Source organism: Rhineura floridana, chromosome 15, assembly GCF_030035675.1.
Source record: "Rhineura floridana isolate rRhiFlo1 chromosome 15, rRhiFlo1.hap2, whole genome shotgun sequence".
Lineage (NCBI taxonomy): Eukaryota > Metazoa > Chordata > Lepidosauria > Squamata > Rhineuridae > Rhineura > Rhineura floridana.
Window position 1 is genome coordinate 2,451,935 of NC_084494.1, and position 19,136 is coordinate 2,471,070.

At 46.7% G+C, this 19,136-nt stretch overlaps 1 protein-coding gene across 4 annotated transcripts in view; it reads left to right on the plus strand.

Annotated features, from left to right (window-relative positions):
* Positions 1 to 19,136, plus strand: part of GRIK3 (glutamate ionotropic receptor kainate type subunit 3) — a 339,684-nt gene that overhangs the window by 281,778 nt on the left and 38,770 nt on the right. For all 4 annotated transcript variants that reach the window (XM_061597982.1, XM_061597980.1, XM_061597981.1 and 1 more), the window contains exons 12-13: positions 10,087 to 10,205; positions 18,660 to 18,877. In XM_061597982.1, the coding sequence (XP_061453966.1) occupies positions 10,087 to 10,205; positions 18,660 to 18,877 (337 nt within the window). The remainder of the gene's footprint in view (positions 1 to 10,086; positions 10,206 to 18,659; positions 18,878 to 19,136) is intronic.

The window sequence follows — 19,136 nt, forward strand, 5'->3', positions numbered from 1 at the left end:
CTTTTGTGTGGTCTGACACATCTGGATGGGCAGAGAGTCAGCTTTAAAAGATGGGTGTAAGGGGGAGATTTAGGGGCAGCAGCATCAGTCAGTTTGGAGTGGAGTCTTCTCCCAAGAGCCCAATGTTTGAGGAGTAGATGAGCCCCAAGCGAATCACAGGAACAGCAGGTGAAGAGAGTAAGTTTTCTGTGGACAGAATAATCTGAGAGAAAAGGATTCAAACCGCACTTCAGATGCACACTTCCTGCCTGGCCTTGGGGCAACAGTGGAAATTATTCCCGAGAACAAATTAATTCCATTTTTGCATGGTGCCATGCCACAGTGGGAGAGAATTACTTTGTCTTTTTCATTCTTCCATTTCGCTTCCCTCTCCATCTTTCCATCCACTTTGTTAACATATTAGCTTTTCGATCATTTTGTCTGCAGATTTACGGGCAAATTAACTCCAAGATCTCTCACTTTCGGAGCAAGGGGAATTGCTCCACCCCCGGCTTAGTTCCAGTTAAAATTCCTGTGACTACAACATTCTTTTCCCCCTCAAAACCTGCATGACTGTTATCTGCTGCCTGTTCCCTCTTTGAGCAGCCCCTCATCTGCCACATAATTAAGACTGCACAAAGGGGAGAGAACAGGTACCAGGACATGGACAAGGGGAAACTGGATTTCTCACCCCAAGGGATAATAGGAAGCATTTCCACTGTTGACCTGTGCCAGGCTCCAGAATTCTTGCCTGCAGGGAGAAATGTTGCCAAAATTGGCACACCTTAATTCAAAGGCATGAGTCTCTCTCGAAATAAACCTCCCTCCCCCTCCCTGCCTACCATATAAAGGCTTCCATTAGTTCCTTCATAGATCGTTGCTGTTTGAAGCCAGCCCTGTGGCTGCTTGAAGACCAGAAATGGCCATGTTTTGATCCATCAGAGCCTTTAATAAGTCTTTGAAGCTTATTGATGCAGCTGTAGCTTGAACACACCAAATGTCGCCAAGGTTAGAGAAGTAGAGCAATGTCATCGAGTTGGCCAATTTTGCCCGGTGATGCTTTGTAGTGTAGTCAAGACAGTGATGTGAATGACAATGTTTAATTGCAGGCTGCTGTGCCTTGGCCCCAGGGGTGTCTGAATCACCCTGCCACACACATACGTGAAGTTTTGCATTTGAACAGCGGGCGGCATTCAGAGCGGGTCATGTGTATCTGTTTCTCCAAATGCATATGCTGCTTGTTGCTTGGAAAAGCCAAAGCCTCCCTCTGGCATTAAACAACTTTGTATCTGCTTACATGCCAGGAAATGAATGAGACAAATTAATAAAACATGTCAAAGCTACTTCTTTCCCCCCCACCCCAGCACTCTTAGTTTCAATTGCAGCCTAGGGTTTGGAGGAGACAAGGCTGTTGCAAAGCTGTGGGGGAATTCCAGAGGGAAAAGCTATGATGATAATTAATTTGTTTGGTTCCGAAGCAATTATGCCAATTAGGCAGCATTTAATTTAATCATCTTGCTAAATGCAGGACCTTGGAAAATGTGAACAAGCAGCTCTGAAGGAATTAGCATCTCTCCCCAGCACAAGCCGTCCACTCTCAGCTCTTCCTCAAACCCAGAGGCCACACTCGGCTATCTGGCTTTGAGTGGAGCTTTGGAGGAGGAGGCAGAAGAGGTTGCAGAAACAAGAACTTGGTGTGGCAATGCCCAAGCAAGGTTTCCTGGGAAAGGCCCAAACGCCCATCACCTCCTCCACCCTGGCCTAGTTGTCCCCAAGCTTAAAGGGGAACCAGTCTCATCTCTGTGGCCCACATGTGGAGGATGAGAGAATCCTCTTGTATGCTCTGTCTGCATTAGATGCTCAGCAGGACAGCATCTCTTCCGATGCACCTTTCAATCCCGTGATATATTTGTTAGTCGCCCATCTGGCTGGTTGTCCAGTCACTCTGAGCAACGTACAGAAAAAGCATACAAATACATTAAAACAGTAAAATCTCAACGAGAATAATAAAAACCTAACCCTCCCCAAATATGTGTTTTCAGGACCCATCCTGTTCCTGTGAATATAATTTGTTGGGTTTTTTGGCTTTTATACTGAACTTTAGACTGTTGTAACCCATCCTGGTAGTTCAGCAACATCTGGAGCGCCAAAGGTTCCCCATACCCGCTCTAAATAGAGATTCCCTACACTTTGCTTGAAGACCCTCCGTTGTGCAGAGTGGTAGGCGGCAGTAACCCAGGTGAAGCTCTGCTCACGGCCGGAGTTCGATTCCAACAGAAGGAGGAAGTCAAATCTCCGGTAAAAGGGGTCAAGGTCCACTCAGCCGTCCATCCATCCGTGGTTGGTGAAATGAGTACCTGGCATATGCTGGGGGATAAAGAAAGGCCGGGGAAGGAACTGGCAATCCCACCCCATATATACAGCCTGCCTAGTAAACGTCGCAAGACGTCACCCTAAGAGTCGGAAACGACTCGCACTACAAGTGCAGGGACACCTTTACCTTTACACTTTGCTTAGCTGTGGCTGCAAGCAACCAGCTGTATGGTTTGCATGTAAATCTATTTTTCTAACGTATGTCACCTGGAAGCTTATTACATGAGGCACCTGAAAAGACAACAAACAAATAAATCTTGGTGTCTTGTTGTATCTATTGCAGCTGAACTGACCCCCCCCCTTTCAGCCTGCAAAGCTGGGTGGGGTCATTTCTTTGATTCTGGGGAAGAAGTTATTGATATAGCAGTGGGGTGCAGACATAAACAGTCTGGTAAACCTGGTGGTTGAAAGAAAAAAAGAAAGTGAGGTTTATTGCTTCTGGGAAATAAAGCCATTTGAGCACAGGCATACATGTGGCCATTATAGAGTCATCACTCACACTCACTAGCAAGAGGAAGGAAGGAAGTAAAGCCTGAGGAAAAAACAAGAAGAAGTTACTAAAGAGGAATCAGTGAGGGAAGAATAGGTTGACTTTCTTTCTGTCCTCCCCGCCCCCCCCCCCGTTGGTGCAAGCTTTCACCTGACCTGGAAGAGCTAGCGGGCAGTGGAAGAGAACTGGGGGGGCACCTGGACAAGGAGCCAGGGGGGAGCCTGGATCCACTCTCTGTGCTTTGCGTCAAGCCAGGGGAGCGCAGCATGGAGGCATACCAGAGAAGAGGACTTTTGCTGGGTGGTGCCCTGGCTTCAGAATGGTCTCCCCAGAGGGGCTTGCTCTGCTGCCTTTCCTTCACTGGCATGAGACAAAGGCCTGTCCCCAGGCTTTGTAACATTTGATGATCTGTTTCATTCTACCTTGTTTAGCACTGTAATACTATAAAATAAAAATTAAATGGTATTTTCATGTAATTTTCATTGAATAGCTTTTTTATACATTTTACTGTAAGATGCCTTGATAATTTGATTGAAGGGCAAGGTATGAATCTAAATAAATCAATAAATAAAATGAGTGAAGGTTGTCAGGTAGCAATGGACAAAACACCTGGCACAGGCTGTGCACTCCTGTTTGAAACAAAAATGACAAGCGGGGGGGCTCTTTTACGCTGACTCTGCTCCACTCCCTTCTCTTTAATGCAGCCTCCCCCAACCTGATGTCTGGATGGCACCAGAGGGGAGAAGGGTGCCCCACTGCATCCCCGGGTCAAATGTTAGACTGCAAACATGCCAGGACAGGGACCTAATCTCTGTAAAGTACCATGAACACTACTGCCATAAAATTAATTAAGAATACGAAATTATGATGATGATAAAAAAAAGATTTCTGAAGTTTAAAGGTATAGGCAACCTTTTCTGGCCAGGGATCTGCCCTCGCTTGCTTATTCAAGTGCCATGTATAGTAATGGATAATCACAAACGTCATTCCTCCATGGCAGACCTCAGCTAACCTAGAGAGGACAATGAGTGTGGACACATGCTGTTGAAACACACACGCACGCACACACACACACACACAGAGGTACACACAGCTTCCTGACCCCACCCAGCTTCCACTCCCCCACAGCTGAGACAAATTTGTGACCTCCAGATCATAGAATCACAGAACAGTAGAGTTGGAAGGGGCCTATAAGACCATTGAGTCCAACCCCCTGCTCAGTGCAGAAATCCAACATAAAGCACAGCTGGCTGTTCAACTGCCTGTTCAATGCCTTCATGGTTGGAGACATCACCACCTCCCAAAGTCATTGGTTCCATGTTATGTCACTATAACAGTTAGGAACTTTCTCCTGATGTTTGGCCGAAATCTGGCTTCCTGCAACTTGAGCCCATTATTACGTGACCTGCACTCTGGGACAATCGAGAAGAGATCGCGGCCCTCCTCTGTATGACAACCTTTCATGAAGAGTGCTACCATATCTCCTCTCAGTCTTCTCCAGGCTAAACATGCCCAGTTCTTTCAGTCTCTCCTCATAGGACTCTGTTTCTAGTCCTCTGATCATCCTTGTTGCCCTCTTCTGAATCTGTTCCAGATTCATCCTTCTTAAAATGTGGTGTCCATTACTGAACGTGGTACCCAAGATGAGGCCTAACCAGTGCCAAATAGAAGGGAACCAATACTTCACATGATTTGGAAACTATATGTCAATACAGCCTAAAATAGCATATGCCCTTTTTGCAGCCATATTGCCCTGTTGGCTCATATTCAGCTTGTGTTCAACAATCCCAAGATTTTTCTCAAATGTAGTATTGCTGAGCCAAGTATCCCTCATCATATAACTGTGCATTTGATTTCTTTTCTGTAGATCTTTACACTTATTCCTGTCAAATTTCAAACTGTTGTTTTCAGTCCAATGCTACAACCTATCAAGATCATATTGAATTTTGTTTCTGTCCTCCAGGGTATTAGCTATCCCTCCCAATTTTGTGTCATCTTCAAATTAGCATTCCCTGCACCTCCTTCATCCAAGTCATTCATAAAAATGTTGAAGAGCACTGGGCGCAGGACCGAGCCCTGTGGTATCCTACATGTTACCTCCCCCCAGGTTGAGAAGGAACCAGAAACACTCTTTGAGTTCGATTTATTTATTTATTTATTTATTTGTTTATTAATTGCACTTGTATACCGCCCCATAGCCGAAGCTCTCAGGGCGGTTTACAGCAATCAAAAACATTCAAACAAATACACAGTTTAAAAACATATTTTAAAAACAATTTAAAACACAATTTTAAAATTCAAAACAATATAAAAACAATTTAAAAACACATGCTAAAATGCCTGGCAGAAGAGGAAAGTCTTGACCTGGTGCCGAAAAGATAACAGTGTTGGCGCCAGGTGCACCTCGTCAGAACAATCATTCCATAATTTGGGGGCCACCACTGAGAAGGCCCTCTCCCTTGTTGCCACCCTCTGAGCTTCCCTTGGAGTAGGCACCCGGTGGAGGGCCTCTGATCTTGAACGTAGTGTACGGGTGGGTTCGTATCAGGAGAGGCGTTCCATCAGGTATTGTGGTCCCAAGCCGTGTAAGGCTTTATAGGTCAAAACCAGCACCTTGAATTGAGCTTGGAAACATACAGGCAGCCAATGCAAGCGGGCCAGAATTGGTTTTATATGTTCAGACCATCTGGTCCCTGTTACCAATCTGGCTGCTGCATTTTGAACATGCTGCAGTTTCCAAACCGTCTTCAAAGGCAGAGCCACGTAGAGTGCATTGCAGTAATCTAATTTGGAGGTTACCAGAGCATGGACAACTGAAGCCAGGTTATCCCTGTCCAGATAGGGATGTAGTTGGGCCACCAACCGAAGCTGGTAGAAGGCATTCCGTGCCACAGAGGCTACCTGAGCCTCAAGTGACAGAGATGGTTCTAGGAGAACCCCCAAGCTACAAACCTGCTCCTTCAGGGGGAGTGCAACCCCATCCAGGACAGGTTGGACATCCACCATCCGGTCAGAAGAACCACCCACTAGCAGCATCTCAGTCTTGTCTGAGTTTATTAGCCCTCATCCAGTCCATTGTCGCAGCCAGGCACCGTTTCAGCACATTGACAGCCTCACCTGAAGAGGATGAAAAGGAGAAATAGAGCTGTGTGTCATCAGCATACTGATGGCAACGCACTCCAAAGCTCCGGATGACTGCACCCAATGGTTTCATGTAGATGTTGAACAGCATGGGGGACAGAACTGACCCCTGTGGAACCCCATACTGGAGAGTCCAGGGTGCCGAGCAATGTTCCCCAAGCACCACCTTCTGGAGGCGACCTGCCAAGTAGGAGTGGAACCACCACAATGCAGTACCTCCCACTCCCAACTCAGCCAGTCTCCCCAGAAGGATACCTTGGTCGATAGTATCGAAAGCCACTGAGAGATCAAGGAGAATCAACAGAGTCACACTTCCCCTGTCTCTCTCCCGACAAAGGTCATCATACAGGGCGACCAAGGCTGTTTCCGTGCCAAAACCAGGCCTGAAACCCGACTGAAATGGATCCAGATAATCGGTCTCATCCAATAGTGTCTGGAGCTGGCCTGCAACCACTCGTTCCAGGACCTTGCCCAGGAATGGAACATTTGCTACCGGCCTATAGTTATTAAGATTTTCTGGGTCCAGGGAGGGTCTCTTCAGGAGTGGTCTCACTACCGCCTCTTTCAGGCGGCCAGGGACCACCCCCTCTCGCAGAGAGGCATTAATCACTTCCCTGGCCCAGCCAGCTGTTCCATCCCTTCTAGCTTTTATTAGCCAAGAAGGGCAAGGATCAATTGTGTAGCAAACTGTGGATCCACTGAGAAATGTTCCATCCAGCCCACATTTAGCTAGCTTGCCAATCAAAATATTGTGGGGCACTTTGTCAAAAGCTTTGCTGAAGTCAAGATATATTATGTCCACAGCATTCCCACAGTCTCTCAGGGAAGTTACCAGATTGAAAAATCGTGTAAGATTAGTCTGGCAGGATTTGTTGGCAATATGCTTTTCAAATGTTTTGCCTTCTCCTTCATTGGGTAGTTGGTAGTAGACTCCAACCACCATGTTCCCTTTATTCCTTGCCCCATTTATTTTAATCGAGATACTCTCGTTGGAGCTACCAATCTCATCCTTCTGTGTTTCTGTGCACGGAATAATATTTTTAACATAAAGCATGACTCCGCCTCCCTTTCTTCTGTTCTTTTTGAATAAGATATATCCGTCAATTGTTTGTCCTGTTTGTTTCTCATGTGACATGAAAGACTATGTGATTTACAGTCTGCCTTCTACATTTTTATGAACTCTATTATTGGACCACATTAGAGACATTCTTTCAGTTCCTGTTACTGTGCCCAAGCCTTTGTTAGTCATTACCATCAAGTTTACATCTCCCTTCCCCTTAGGATTCAGTTAAAGCTCTAATGATGAATTTCTCCATGCTGTGGCCAAAATTCTTCCCAGTCCTTGTGAGGTGCAACCTTTCACTTGCCAGCAGCCCATCTTCCAGGAATCTCTCACATCGGCACCATCTTCGTAGCCAGTCTTTCACCTGGAGTATTTTTCTTTCCCTTTCCACTCCTCTTCAAAGTACCAGAAGGATAGATGAGAAAACTATCTGGGCCCCCAAGTCCTTGAGTTTCCTTCCCAGAGCTTCAAAGTCTGATGTGATTTCTTCGTAGCTCCGCTTGACAGTATGATTTGTTTCCACATGGATGAGAAGAAAGGGATATGAGTCAGTAGGCCTTATGAGTGATGGCAACCCTTTTGTCACATTTCTAATCCATCCTCCCGGGAGACAGTGTACCTGGCAAGTCCATGGGTCATCCTGACATACTTGGGTTTCAATCCCATGCTGTAGGGAGTCTTCCATTACTTCTCTTCTTGTTGTTGCATGGCATGGTTTCATTGCCTCTGCTTGACTCAGCTTCAGCCTCTCTCTCGCTGTTGCATGGGGTCTCCTGTAATTCTTCTTCTGCAGGCTGTCCTCCAGTTTCATCCTCAAGTACCAGAAAGTGGTCCCATAGACCCACCGGTGCAGAGTGTCTTCTAGCTCTCCTGCCTCTGCCACTCTAGTGTGGCCTTTGTAGCCAGTAATTCACCTGGAGTGTTTTTCTTCCCATTTCCACTCCTCTTCTAAGTACCAGAAGGGTGGACGAGAAAACTATCAGGGCCCCAAAGTCCTTGAGTTTCCTTCCCAGAGCTTCAAAGTCTGATGGGATTTCTTCGTAGCTCTGCTTGTCAGTACCATTCGTTCCCACATGGATGAGAAGAAAGGGATACCTGTCAGTGGGCTTTATGAGCGATGGCAGCCCTTCCATCACATCTCTAATCCGCCCCCCAGGGAGGCAGCATACCTGGCGAGTCCTGGGTCTTCTTGGCATTCTTGGGTTTCAATCCCATGCAGTAGGGAGTCTCCCACTCCTACTGCTCATCTCTTCTTGCCATGGTGCATGCTTTCATTGCCTCTGCTTGACTGAGCTTCAGCCTCTCGCTCGCTGTCCCCCGAGGTCTCCTCTAATTCTTCACCTTCAGGCTGTCCTCTAGGCTCATCCGCAAGTGCCTGGAAGTGGTTCCGTAGTTCCACTGCTGAAGCGTTTCTTCTCGCTCTTCTTCTCCTGTCACTCTTTCCACAGAGTTTCCTCCACTTCATTGTTCCTTTCGTCAACGCTCTCCTCTTCTGCTTCCTCCTGCTGTTATTCTTCCATCTCCCGTACTTCTCTTTGCTGCTATCATTGCATGAGAGTCCCACTGAACCCAGTGGCGCTTACTTCTGAGTAGACATATACTGGATTGCAGCCTTAGTCCTTAATCCTGGCTCCACCCACTTTCTTTGGAGCAGCAGACTGGAAGGCCTCAGTTGGGCCCAGCAGACTGCAAAGCTGTGAAGAAGACTGAACTAGGTCAGTCAAGAGCCTCCATAATATTAAATATAAATAAAATCTTCAGCATAATTTACAGGGAGAATAACCATTTTGTCACAGTTGGGGAGGAGTCTCTCAGTCACCATGAAAAACAACACCGAGGAGTGTATGGGACTTTAATGACTGTTTTTATTATGGCATAAGCTTTTGTAGGTTAGAGCCTACATCATATATATATGAACACAGAGAGAGAGAGGCATACTTATATGTATAAATTTTACTGAGTTTCTAAAATAACAGATTTTACAAAAGTCAATCATGAGCAATCTTGTTTGTTATTCTTTACAGTCTAAGTGGAGTCATGTACCATCTTGAGATTGTTTTGAAATTAAACTCTTGTGTTCCTCAGATGAATGACTTTAAGAACTGTAACTGAATGGCCGTGAGGTTTATTGTTATAGAATTGCGGGGTTGGTCTGGATAATATCTTTGGGTCCCCTTTCCAGCCTCTGATTTTGAACATATAGATGAAGTTAGTAGAGAAGCCTGCTGAGCTAGTCAAACCAGTTCCTTTCATAAGCTAATGAGTCCAGCCAGGCCTGTCAAGTGCCCCATTAACGTGTGTAAGGATTTGGTCAAGGACAGAGTATGAAGTGAAAATTAGAAGATTGTGACTACTTTGAACTCTGGACATTGCTCAGAAACTTAGTGCACAGCAGCTGTTTTGCACTCTGCTCTGGCTCAGAGACTACAGCCATGCTGTGATGCTATAATTTAGTCGATTTCATATTGCTTAGTCACCCTTCTGAATGAAGGAGAAACAAGACTCTTGCAACTGAATAGCCAGGAAGACTGAAATGTCCCCCTACAGCATCCTTTCCCAACCAGTGTGCCTCCGGATGTTGTTGGACCACAACTCCCATCAGCCTCAGCCAGCATTGCCAATTGTCAGGAAAGATGGGAATTGTAGTCCAGCAACATCTGGAGGCACACTGGTTAGGAAAGGCTGCCCTACAGGCTATTCTGTGTTACCTTTCTTAATGTCAAATTTGTGTCCATTTATCCTCTTGCATGGAGACTGTCCAGTTTGTCCTACGTACATGCATGTACATTTGCAGAGTTTAAAGTAACCCTCCTAAAAGTGCATTTCAAAGACAGGACACAGAGGTAGACCACTGAGATCACCACTAGTCCGCACCCACTTTTTCCTAGGCTTGTCCCAGCCCTCCCCACTCCCGCCCCCCCAGAAATGGGAAAGTCTGAGCCCCTGGCCAGCTCTGAAGCCTTCATCCTTTGCACTTTCTTCTGCCCTCCCTATGAGGATTCTTCCCTGATGGGGGTCCTTCCGTCTTCTCCCCTTTCAGGTTCAGCCCTTACGAATGGTATGATGCCCACCCTTGCAACCCGGGGTCGGATATCGTCGAGAATAACTTCACTCTCCTCAACAGCTTCTGGTTTGGCATGGGAGCACTTATGCAGCAAGGTATGTCCCCTCACTCGTCCCCCCCTTGAACAAACACCTCTCCTGCTTGGCACTGTTGCTTGGTGTGTGCGTGTTGTGTGTTGTCATCCTTGACAACGTAGTGCAAGATAAACGTAATTGTGCTTGTAAAAAAAAAGAGTCTCTGGAGCAAGAAAAATGATGTTGTGCCTCCTCTCCCTTCTTGTTGCAAGGCAGCTGAGCAGGGCTGGAGATTTTTTGTCATCACACAATGACGAACAAAGACATTGGTTTGGAAACGGTGGCATTTGTCTCTCGACAATTACAGGAGTGCTTGTCAAGACCAGCTTTTGTCTCTCCTCTGCTGAGGGTCTCGGGTGTGGTGGCCGAGCGATCTCTCTCTTCTTGCTCCCCTGGCAGCTTGATGTAGCCCTGGGGGTACCAGGAGCCAAAATCCCCCACTTCCCTTGCGCCTCTTCCCGTTCTTGAGCTGTACCCCTCCAGCTTGGCTCGGCTGGCCACAGGATCTGCCTTTGTTGTCTGTACCGGTCAGGAGCCAGAAAGGGTCCAGTGGACAGTGGCAGCTGTAAGCCGAATGAGCTTCCATGTGGCCTCAGCTCAGCCAGCGGAATGCAGAAGTGGTTTGTAGGTCAGAATTCCCAAAGGCAGAGCAGCATTGTGGGCTTGCCTGGAAGCGAAATGGCTCTTGCGTTGTCCCTCCGAAGGCAAAATCCAGGGGTCATGCACAATTTGCTGTAAACATGTGAAACAAGCCTAATCTCCACTGGGTTCTGCTCCAGTTCACAAAAAGGAATAGAGTCACTGGGCTTCCATGAATGCAGCCCATGGTGCAGCCTCAGTGCCTGGACTCTAGCCTCGGGGCTGGCCCCGCTCAGGGATATTCCATCTCCCTCCCCAAGTTTGCTTTCTCTCTCTGTCTTTTACTCGTAAGGCCACTACTCAGGAAAAAGGATAAGCACAAGACACTAATTCTAAATGTGTATAACATTAAATTTTACTTTATTGATACTTAAATCATACGAAACATAGCAGGCAGCCTATGTTTATGTTCTGGCCACACTGCTATCATCATCATCATCATCCCAACTTTCCTCCAAGAAACTCAAGGGGGTGTACATCATTCTTCCTCGTTTTTTCCTCACAACAACCTAGTGAGGCATGTTAGGCTAATAGACTGACTGGCCCCAAGTCACCCAGTGAGCTTCGTAGCTGGGTGGGGATTTGAGCCATGGTGCCCCGGGTCCTAGTCTGACACTCTACCCATTATATCACACTGCAGGCCTCCTCCCCCACACATCATGACTGGCTACAGGCCTGGCCAGGATTCAGTGTGGAAGCAGGAGGTTGCAATAGCTACAGCAGAGCTGAATCTTCTCATCGGGATACAGGGAGTTGCCTTGCAGCAGGTCATACCATTGGCCCACCTATCCCAGCACTGACTGGTCATGGCTCTCCAGAGCATCAGGCAAAACAAGGTCTTTCTCATCACCAGCCATTTTGATCCTTTTCTAACTGGAGATGCTGCCAGGGACTGAGCTTGGACCGTCAGCAGACAAACCATGTCAAGATGTGTCTTATTTTTTGCTCTAGAATTCCCTGACCCATAAGACTGGGCCCTCTTATTACTGAATTCCTGTTTTTATCTGTAGGATACCATTTTACTGTTTTTGTATTTATAGAGCAGTGATGGGGAACTGGATCCTGCTGGTCAGCTGGATCCCGGCAGGCCACTTTGACCCTGTCAACCACCTGACAGCATTGTGACCTCCAGCGACCAATTTTTCCTTTGTAGCATGGCACACCGCACTAGCAAACAAGATCCAAGCCAAGTGGCGCTTGAAGTGGCCCCCTGTCCAAGATGGCCTTCTGCAGGGATCAGCTGCTCAGCAGACTTTCCTACAGCAAGCTCAGAGTCACCACCCATCGGCTGGAGTTCCCATGCCCCACTTTGGGCAGGGGTCAGCCCCACTGCAGTGTTTCCCATGCGGAGCTCAGTAGCCGAGCCGATGCCAGCAGGCTTGCCCTCGCCGCCAATGAGCATCCGTGACAGGAAGCCTCCCTTGGCAATGCACAATCAGGAGGGCACTTTAGGGCTCCTGATGGTGCACCTGCAGCAGCGTTTCTACCTGCCCCGACACCTAATGCCCCATATAACATCAGATGTGGGGCAGGTGGGCATGATTTGGGAGAAACGGCTTCAGGAGCCAGATTGGGAACTGCGACAGGCATAATTAGGCCCGTGGGTCAGAGGTTCCGCACATCTGGCTGAGAGATTTTTAAATACAGCCATGAGAGTGGCTGTATACTATAGTCAGCATGGATTTTTCGCATTTGGCAAAGTTAAATTGAAAATACCCCCCATGCCATTCTGATGCTTTGCATAAGCTCATTTCAAAACAAAACCTTACAAAACTTACAGTCCTGAACGCAGAAATGCTACTTAACAACCCTCTAAATTTTCATGATGATATACAAAACTGTCAGAGAGACTTTTTTCTCTGAGTTCTCATAATGTGTTGAAATTCATTAAAAATCAGCCATGTTCACAGAGTACCTGTAATCCTGTTACTGACCTTGCCCCATACTCTGACCTTCATCTTCTGCAGTTTCAACGTTTTTTTAAAAAATGCCTGGCTAATTTTTAATTAATTTAGGAAATTTAGCATTGAACTCAATGATAATGTATGGCATGCTCAGTAACAACCAGGGCTTCTGCTGGGAGGAAGGGCGGGATATAAATCAAATAATAAATAAATAAACAAATTGTCAGTGTTCTAAAAGCCAGACTCACAGCTGCTGGGCTTGCCTAATTAGGGGGCCACACCCACACCAGGCTTTGATTTCACTTGAGACAGTCATGGCTTTCCTCAGAGAATCCTGGGAAGTGTAGTTTGTGAAGGGTGCTGAGAGGAGACTCCTATTCCACTGACAGAGCTCCAGTGGCCAGAGTGGTTTAACAGTCAGCCATTCTGACTGAAGGTCTGTAAGGGGAACAGGGCGTCTCCTAGCAACTCTCAGCACCTTTCACAAACTACACTTCCCAGGATTCTTTGAGAGAAGCCATGACTGTCTAAAGTGAAATAAAGGCCTGGTGTGGATGTGGCCAGCGACAGCTTTGGTTTAATTTTGGGTGGGAGGCTACATGTGCCTGCTGTAGAATAAAAAGGTGGGGGAAACCCTGAAAAAGAACGATATTGTTCACAATGTTTTCCTTTTGGAAAGGAAAGGGGATTCCCCTCTGCCCAGTGCCCACCCACCCAATCGCCTCCCCTCCCCCTCCCTCCCTCCCACTCCCATTCATGCCCTCCTCCCCCCCATCCCTTCCCAAGGTCAGTTTCACCAATCCTAAGCATCATTGCACAGGAGTAAGTCCCACTGAATTCAATAAGTATGCAAATGATCAAACCTGCCCTCCCCTCCTCCTCCTATCCCCTCTCTCTTGCCCCTTCCCTCCCCCTTCCTTCACCCTTCCCCCTCCCTGTCCAATCCCCTCCTTCCCCCTCCCCCAAGAACAGAATCACTTGATGAAAGCAAATCAGTTTTTATTAGAGTAATTTCCAGACATAGGCTTCTCCGCCTCATGAACTCTTAACATGAACCAAAACCCGCGACATGGAAGAGAGTTGATAGAACAGAGTATCAAACATTCCCTGTCCCTTATCAAGGGGGATTTCGGGCGCGAATTCTCTCGCTCCGCCTCAAATTGCCCACATCTACACCCCTTCCCTCCTCTTTTCTTTGGCGCCTTTTTAACTGCCTTCAGGTACGGGGCGATGGGGGGGGCGGCTACCTCCTCCCCTTCTGATTTGGAAGGGATGGTAGGGAGTGGGGGGGTTGGCCCAACACTTCAGGCGATTTCTCTCTACCCTTCTCTGCAGCCGGGGGACTTGGTCTCCCTCCTCCTCCCCCTCTGTCTGTAACAGCTTCACATTCCTAGGGGGGGAGTGCGTGGGAACCGAGTCTGTTGCTTGTTCAAGGTTTTTTCCCTCTTATCTGTGAAGCCTCCTCCTCCCCTCCAGACGGCTCAGCCCAACTGCCCCCCTCCCCTAGCTCATTCTCAGAAACATCAGAATCCCAACCATACATCCTGACACCATGATTGCATGGGAGTAAATGCAACTGAACTCAGTAAGCGTGCAAGTGATCAGATCTGCCTTTCCCCTCCTTCCCCTCTCCTCTTCCTTCCTCCTCCCTTCTTCCTATCCTCCCCTCATCCTTCTTCCTCCTCCCCTGCTCACTCCAGGCTTCCCTCCCCATGGTCAATGTTACCTATCCTAAGCATGATTGCAGGCAAGTAAATCCCACTCAACTCAATAAGCATGCAAATGATGAATCCATTCTCAGCAAACTTGCACAGGATCCCATTTCTTACCTCCTGGATTAAAAAGCAAAGAAATTCACTAATAGGCAAAAAACCTTGCAGTTTAAGAACATAACTATAGCCAACAGAAATCTGTCAAATTTATTTTTTATTAATTTTAAAGACTTTTTCTTTATTAATGTCATATGATGGTGAAAGCAGCCTTTTGTGTTTCAACCTGGAGGTTACGCTCTGTTTCTAGTTTGAGTTCATTAACAGTTGGCGCAAAGTGGTAAGCGGCAGTAATGCAGCCGAAAGCTCTGCTCACGGCCGGAGTTTGATTCCAATGGAAGGAGGAAGTCAAATCTCCGGTAAAAGGGGTCGAGCTCCACTCAGCCTTCCATCCATCCATGGTCGGTGATATGAGTACCCGGCATATGCTGGGGGGTAAAGAAAGGCCGGGGAAGGAACTGGCAATCCCACCCCATATATACAGTCTGCCTAGTAAACGTCGCAAGACATCACCCTTAGAGTCAGAAACAACTCGCACTACAAGTGCGGGGACACCTTTTCCTTTAACAGTTGAATCTGAAACCACAGTTCGATGTAAAATCAGACGGATTACAATATATTGCTACTGAAGCAATGACTCTAGCTATTGGAAAAACAAACTTGGTCTGCCCAAGATGCATGTTTTCAGCCTGCTATGCTTAAACTACTCCACTTAAAGAAAGGTGGGCATGGTCAATTAAAAACAACCTAGAATTTTGCTAGAATATATTTCACCTCCTACTGTTTTATCTTGTGCAAAATGAGGCACTCCTCATGTCCACTGGAAATTATTCTGCAGAACAGTCAGTGCTATTATTCCACAATTGTTTTTGTACCTTTTTTTAGTGTTGCAAAGTGTTGCTGTGCTTCACATATTCACAGAAACAGAGGCAAAAGAAAATGATTTATTATAGGAAACCTCACTAAAATTGCGAAGTAAATCAAACATATTTAAAGTGACTATATGAACGATATCAACTGTTTTAATATAGTTGCTTCCTCCCTGCTAAAACAAGATCAGTCCAGCACATGTCTTGTTTCTATTGTTTGAGCTGATTGCAGGTGTTGCCAACACTCACCATATGCTCAGAGGCACATGTTACCAAATTCTTCCAAGCTACACAGGAAGTGGATCGGACTGTGAAAGACCAACCCAAATTGTGTTTGCATTTTGACAAATGTGTAGGGCAGTACAATATCTCAGAGAGGAGGTCAGGTCTCCTGCTCCCCTGGTGCATTCACTGTAGCTGCCCAATTTCCCTGCTTTTTAAAATTTGATAGAAATATCTGTGGGCTATAGGTACATTCTTAAACTGCAAGTTTTTTTGCCTATTAGTGAATATTAACTGGTTTAGAAATGCTTTTAAATAAATAAATAAAATGTGTGCTCTGTCACTGGGCTATGGTCACTCCCCCCATGGACAACCATTGGCTTGAATTTGCCGTGGGGGCTGTACTCTTTTCACTGCAATTGCTGCAGTGCTGCTCTCAACAGCTGGAGGGTGCAGTCTCTGTACAGACATGTAGAAACCCCCTTTAGAATGGTGCTGTGCAGAATTATTCCAAGGAGAAAATGGGCCCACAGGGGGAGATGCTGGTCTCTAGCTGTTGAGAGGAGAGCTGCTGTGAGACCCCCATTTCACCCCTCTTTCGCCCCATGCATAAGATGTTTAAACCTCCCCCTCCCCATTTTTGCCACTTGTGAGTGATTGTGGTGAAATTGGGGGAGGAGGATTTCCTCCTAATTTTAACAACTTGAGGGTAACATATCAGAACTTGGCAGAAGGATAGAGACAATCAGCTTAGCAAGTGGTTAGATGTGCATTGGTGTAAATTGCCACTTGGTCAATGGCTGTCTGTTTGCACACAGACACATGCCCACCAAGGTTGTGGCATGGAGCAGAACATGTGCGCATTGTGTGGCTAGCCTAGCATATATCTTGGGGGTCACCAACTCAGTGCCTGCAGGCACCATGGCACCAATGGAAGCCTTCATTGGCACCCTCAGGTAGGGGCCCTAGTCTCTGAGCTTTCATGTTTAAAAAAGTAAGTCTCTAGCTCTCCTAGAAATAAAGTTCGAGAGCAAAATGTGCAGGTACCCTTCTAAGCAAACTTCTGTGAAATGAGCCAGCCTGGCTGCCCCGGCCTGTCAGGTTTTTTAGCCAATGAGTGAAGTCAAAGCTGGAATTGATAAATAAGGCATTTGGACACTAGGCAATAGGAACCCCTGAGGTTCTAAAAAGCTGCTGTCATTGAAATTTCTGTAGTTTGTCCTTCCTTTTTCCCTAACAACCAGGATGGACTTGTCCTGTGGTCGGTTTGTCTGAGATCAGATACACCCTAGAACTTACTTTCTGCAAATAACTATCTACGCAAGTGCAGGTGGATGTTAAAGAATACTTCCTCCCCAAATGGCAAATGAAACATGTGAAAACTTTGCAAAGTGGCTTAGGCATGTCTCCTGCTGTTCAGGAGCTGATGTCCAGGCAGTCCTTAAGAATTTTCTGCATAGTTAACTTACAGTACATTGATATACATGTCAACTTCAGAAGTAATTCTGTTTGCATTTAATAGGGCTTAACAGGTAAATGAATCCAGGAAAGCAGTCTAGGCTTTGACTTAGAATTGGCATTGGGGAAAACAGGGTTCTTGTGCCTTTAACAGATGTACCTTCACAGCCAGGACCAGCAGGTCAGAGCTGACTTCCCATGGTAAGCAAGAAATTGTCTGAGGGGACAGGTTTGGAGAGAAGCAATGCCTGTACTCTGTCTAATTTTGTATTATGCCATGCCCCCCTGGCAGCCATTTTTGTGACTGGTGACCTCACCACTATCTCAGAATTCAAAGTGTGCCCATTAGTCCAAAAAGGTTGGCGACCCCGGTTATATGAGATGCTTCTGTGGAGTGAACAAAACAATCAGTGGCAGCTGATTGATTTGCTGAAGTCATCCCACAAGCCTCATGTCTGGGGAGTGGTTTGAACCCGTGCCTCTGATTTCCCACAAGAGGCAGCGATGGCTTGGATGGTTTTGAAAGAAGAGTAGAGGACAAGGCTATCAGTGGCTGTTAGCTATGATGGCTGTGCTCTGTCACCATAGCCAGAGGCAGCAGACTCCTGACAACCAGTGGCCTCAGGAGGGCAGAGGGCTCTTGCTCTACGGTCCTGCTTGCGGGCTTCATGTGGGCATCTGCTTGGCCACGGTGAGAACAGGAGGTTGGACTAGATGGGCCGCTGGCCTGATCCAGTAGGCTCTTCTGACGTTCTTATGATATCCTGGCCTTCCACTCTGTGTTGCCTGCTATGTTCAGTACTTGCAGTCTGTGAACTGTCTGCATAGCCAGAGTGGGGATGAGTCCCAATGCTACTTTAATTCTGCACTACTTCAGTCTGCTTTTCAACCCCAACTTCCAGAATGTTTTTCAGTTATAAGGTGCATGCACGCACGCACGCACGCGCACACACACACACACACACTTCTCTGGTTTTAATAGGCACCAGGAGTGGGAAGTACAAAAACAGAGGAGCCCTTAATGTCCTTCATCCCTGTTTGCTCAAAGTCATTACAGACCCATTGCACCGTTTTTGTTTTTTTAAAAAATGGTATTTGCCTCTTCCAGCTGCTGTTTAGAGCCTTGATCATTTCTCTTCCATGCTATTGGATACTTTTTTAAAAAATGCTTGTGTATTGAAGAATTTCCCTGCAGTGAGCCCTTCTGAAAACCCCTCCATGTAAAAGAAATACTCTTTTTCCATTATTTTAAATGGTAGAAGAAAACACTCATAAAGTTCACAAACAGCTTTCTATTTAAATAACATAAAAGGGTTTGTTTAATTACTTTGGTTTGAAAATTCCTCATAAATTGCTGGCTGTGGCCAAGGCCAGCAGCAGCGACTGGGTGACTGACTTGCTAAAAGACGTGCGGGGGTGGGGGAGGAAATCAGAAATATTTCTTTGAACACCACCGTCTGGCTCATTTACATTTTTTAAATGGCGTGATTTGTGCAAGAGTTACAGTCTAGCAATGAATAATGCTTGGGGCACAAAATGCCTCCTTGCATTTCCTCCCCACTCCTCTCTAATTTGTTCCCATCTCTTCCCTCCCCTCCTCTCCATTCCTCCCAGGGTCTGAGCTGATGCCCAAAGCACTATCCACTCGCATCATTGGGGGGATCTGGTGGTTTTTCACTCTTATCATCATATCTTCCTACACGGCAAACCTGGCTGCCTTCTTGACTGTGGAGAGGATGGAGTCCCCCATTGACTCAGCAGATGATCTTGCCAAGCAAACCAAAATCGAATATGGGGCTGTGAAGGATGGTGCCACCATGACCTTCTTCAAGGTGAGACTTGAGTGTATTCGATCCCCACCTCGAGGCAGACATGGAAATGCACAGTCAGGCAGGGGTAGAGGAGCACTGATCGTGACAAGGCCAATGAGGAATTTCTGAAGGAGGATGCTACTCTCCTTTCCTACTCCCTGGAAAGGTCAGGACTGGCCTTTCCTTGCTATTTCTCTACACAGAAATTAATTGGGAGGTGGGTTGGCTCAGAGCTATGTGCCTATGGTGCAGCAGTATGTGACTGCTACTGACACTGCCC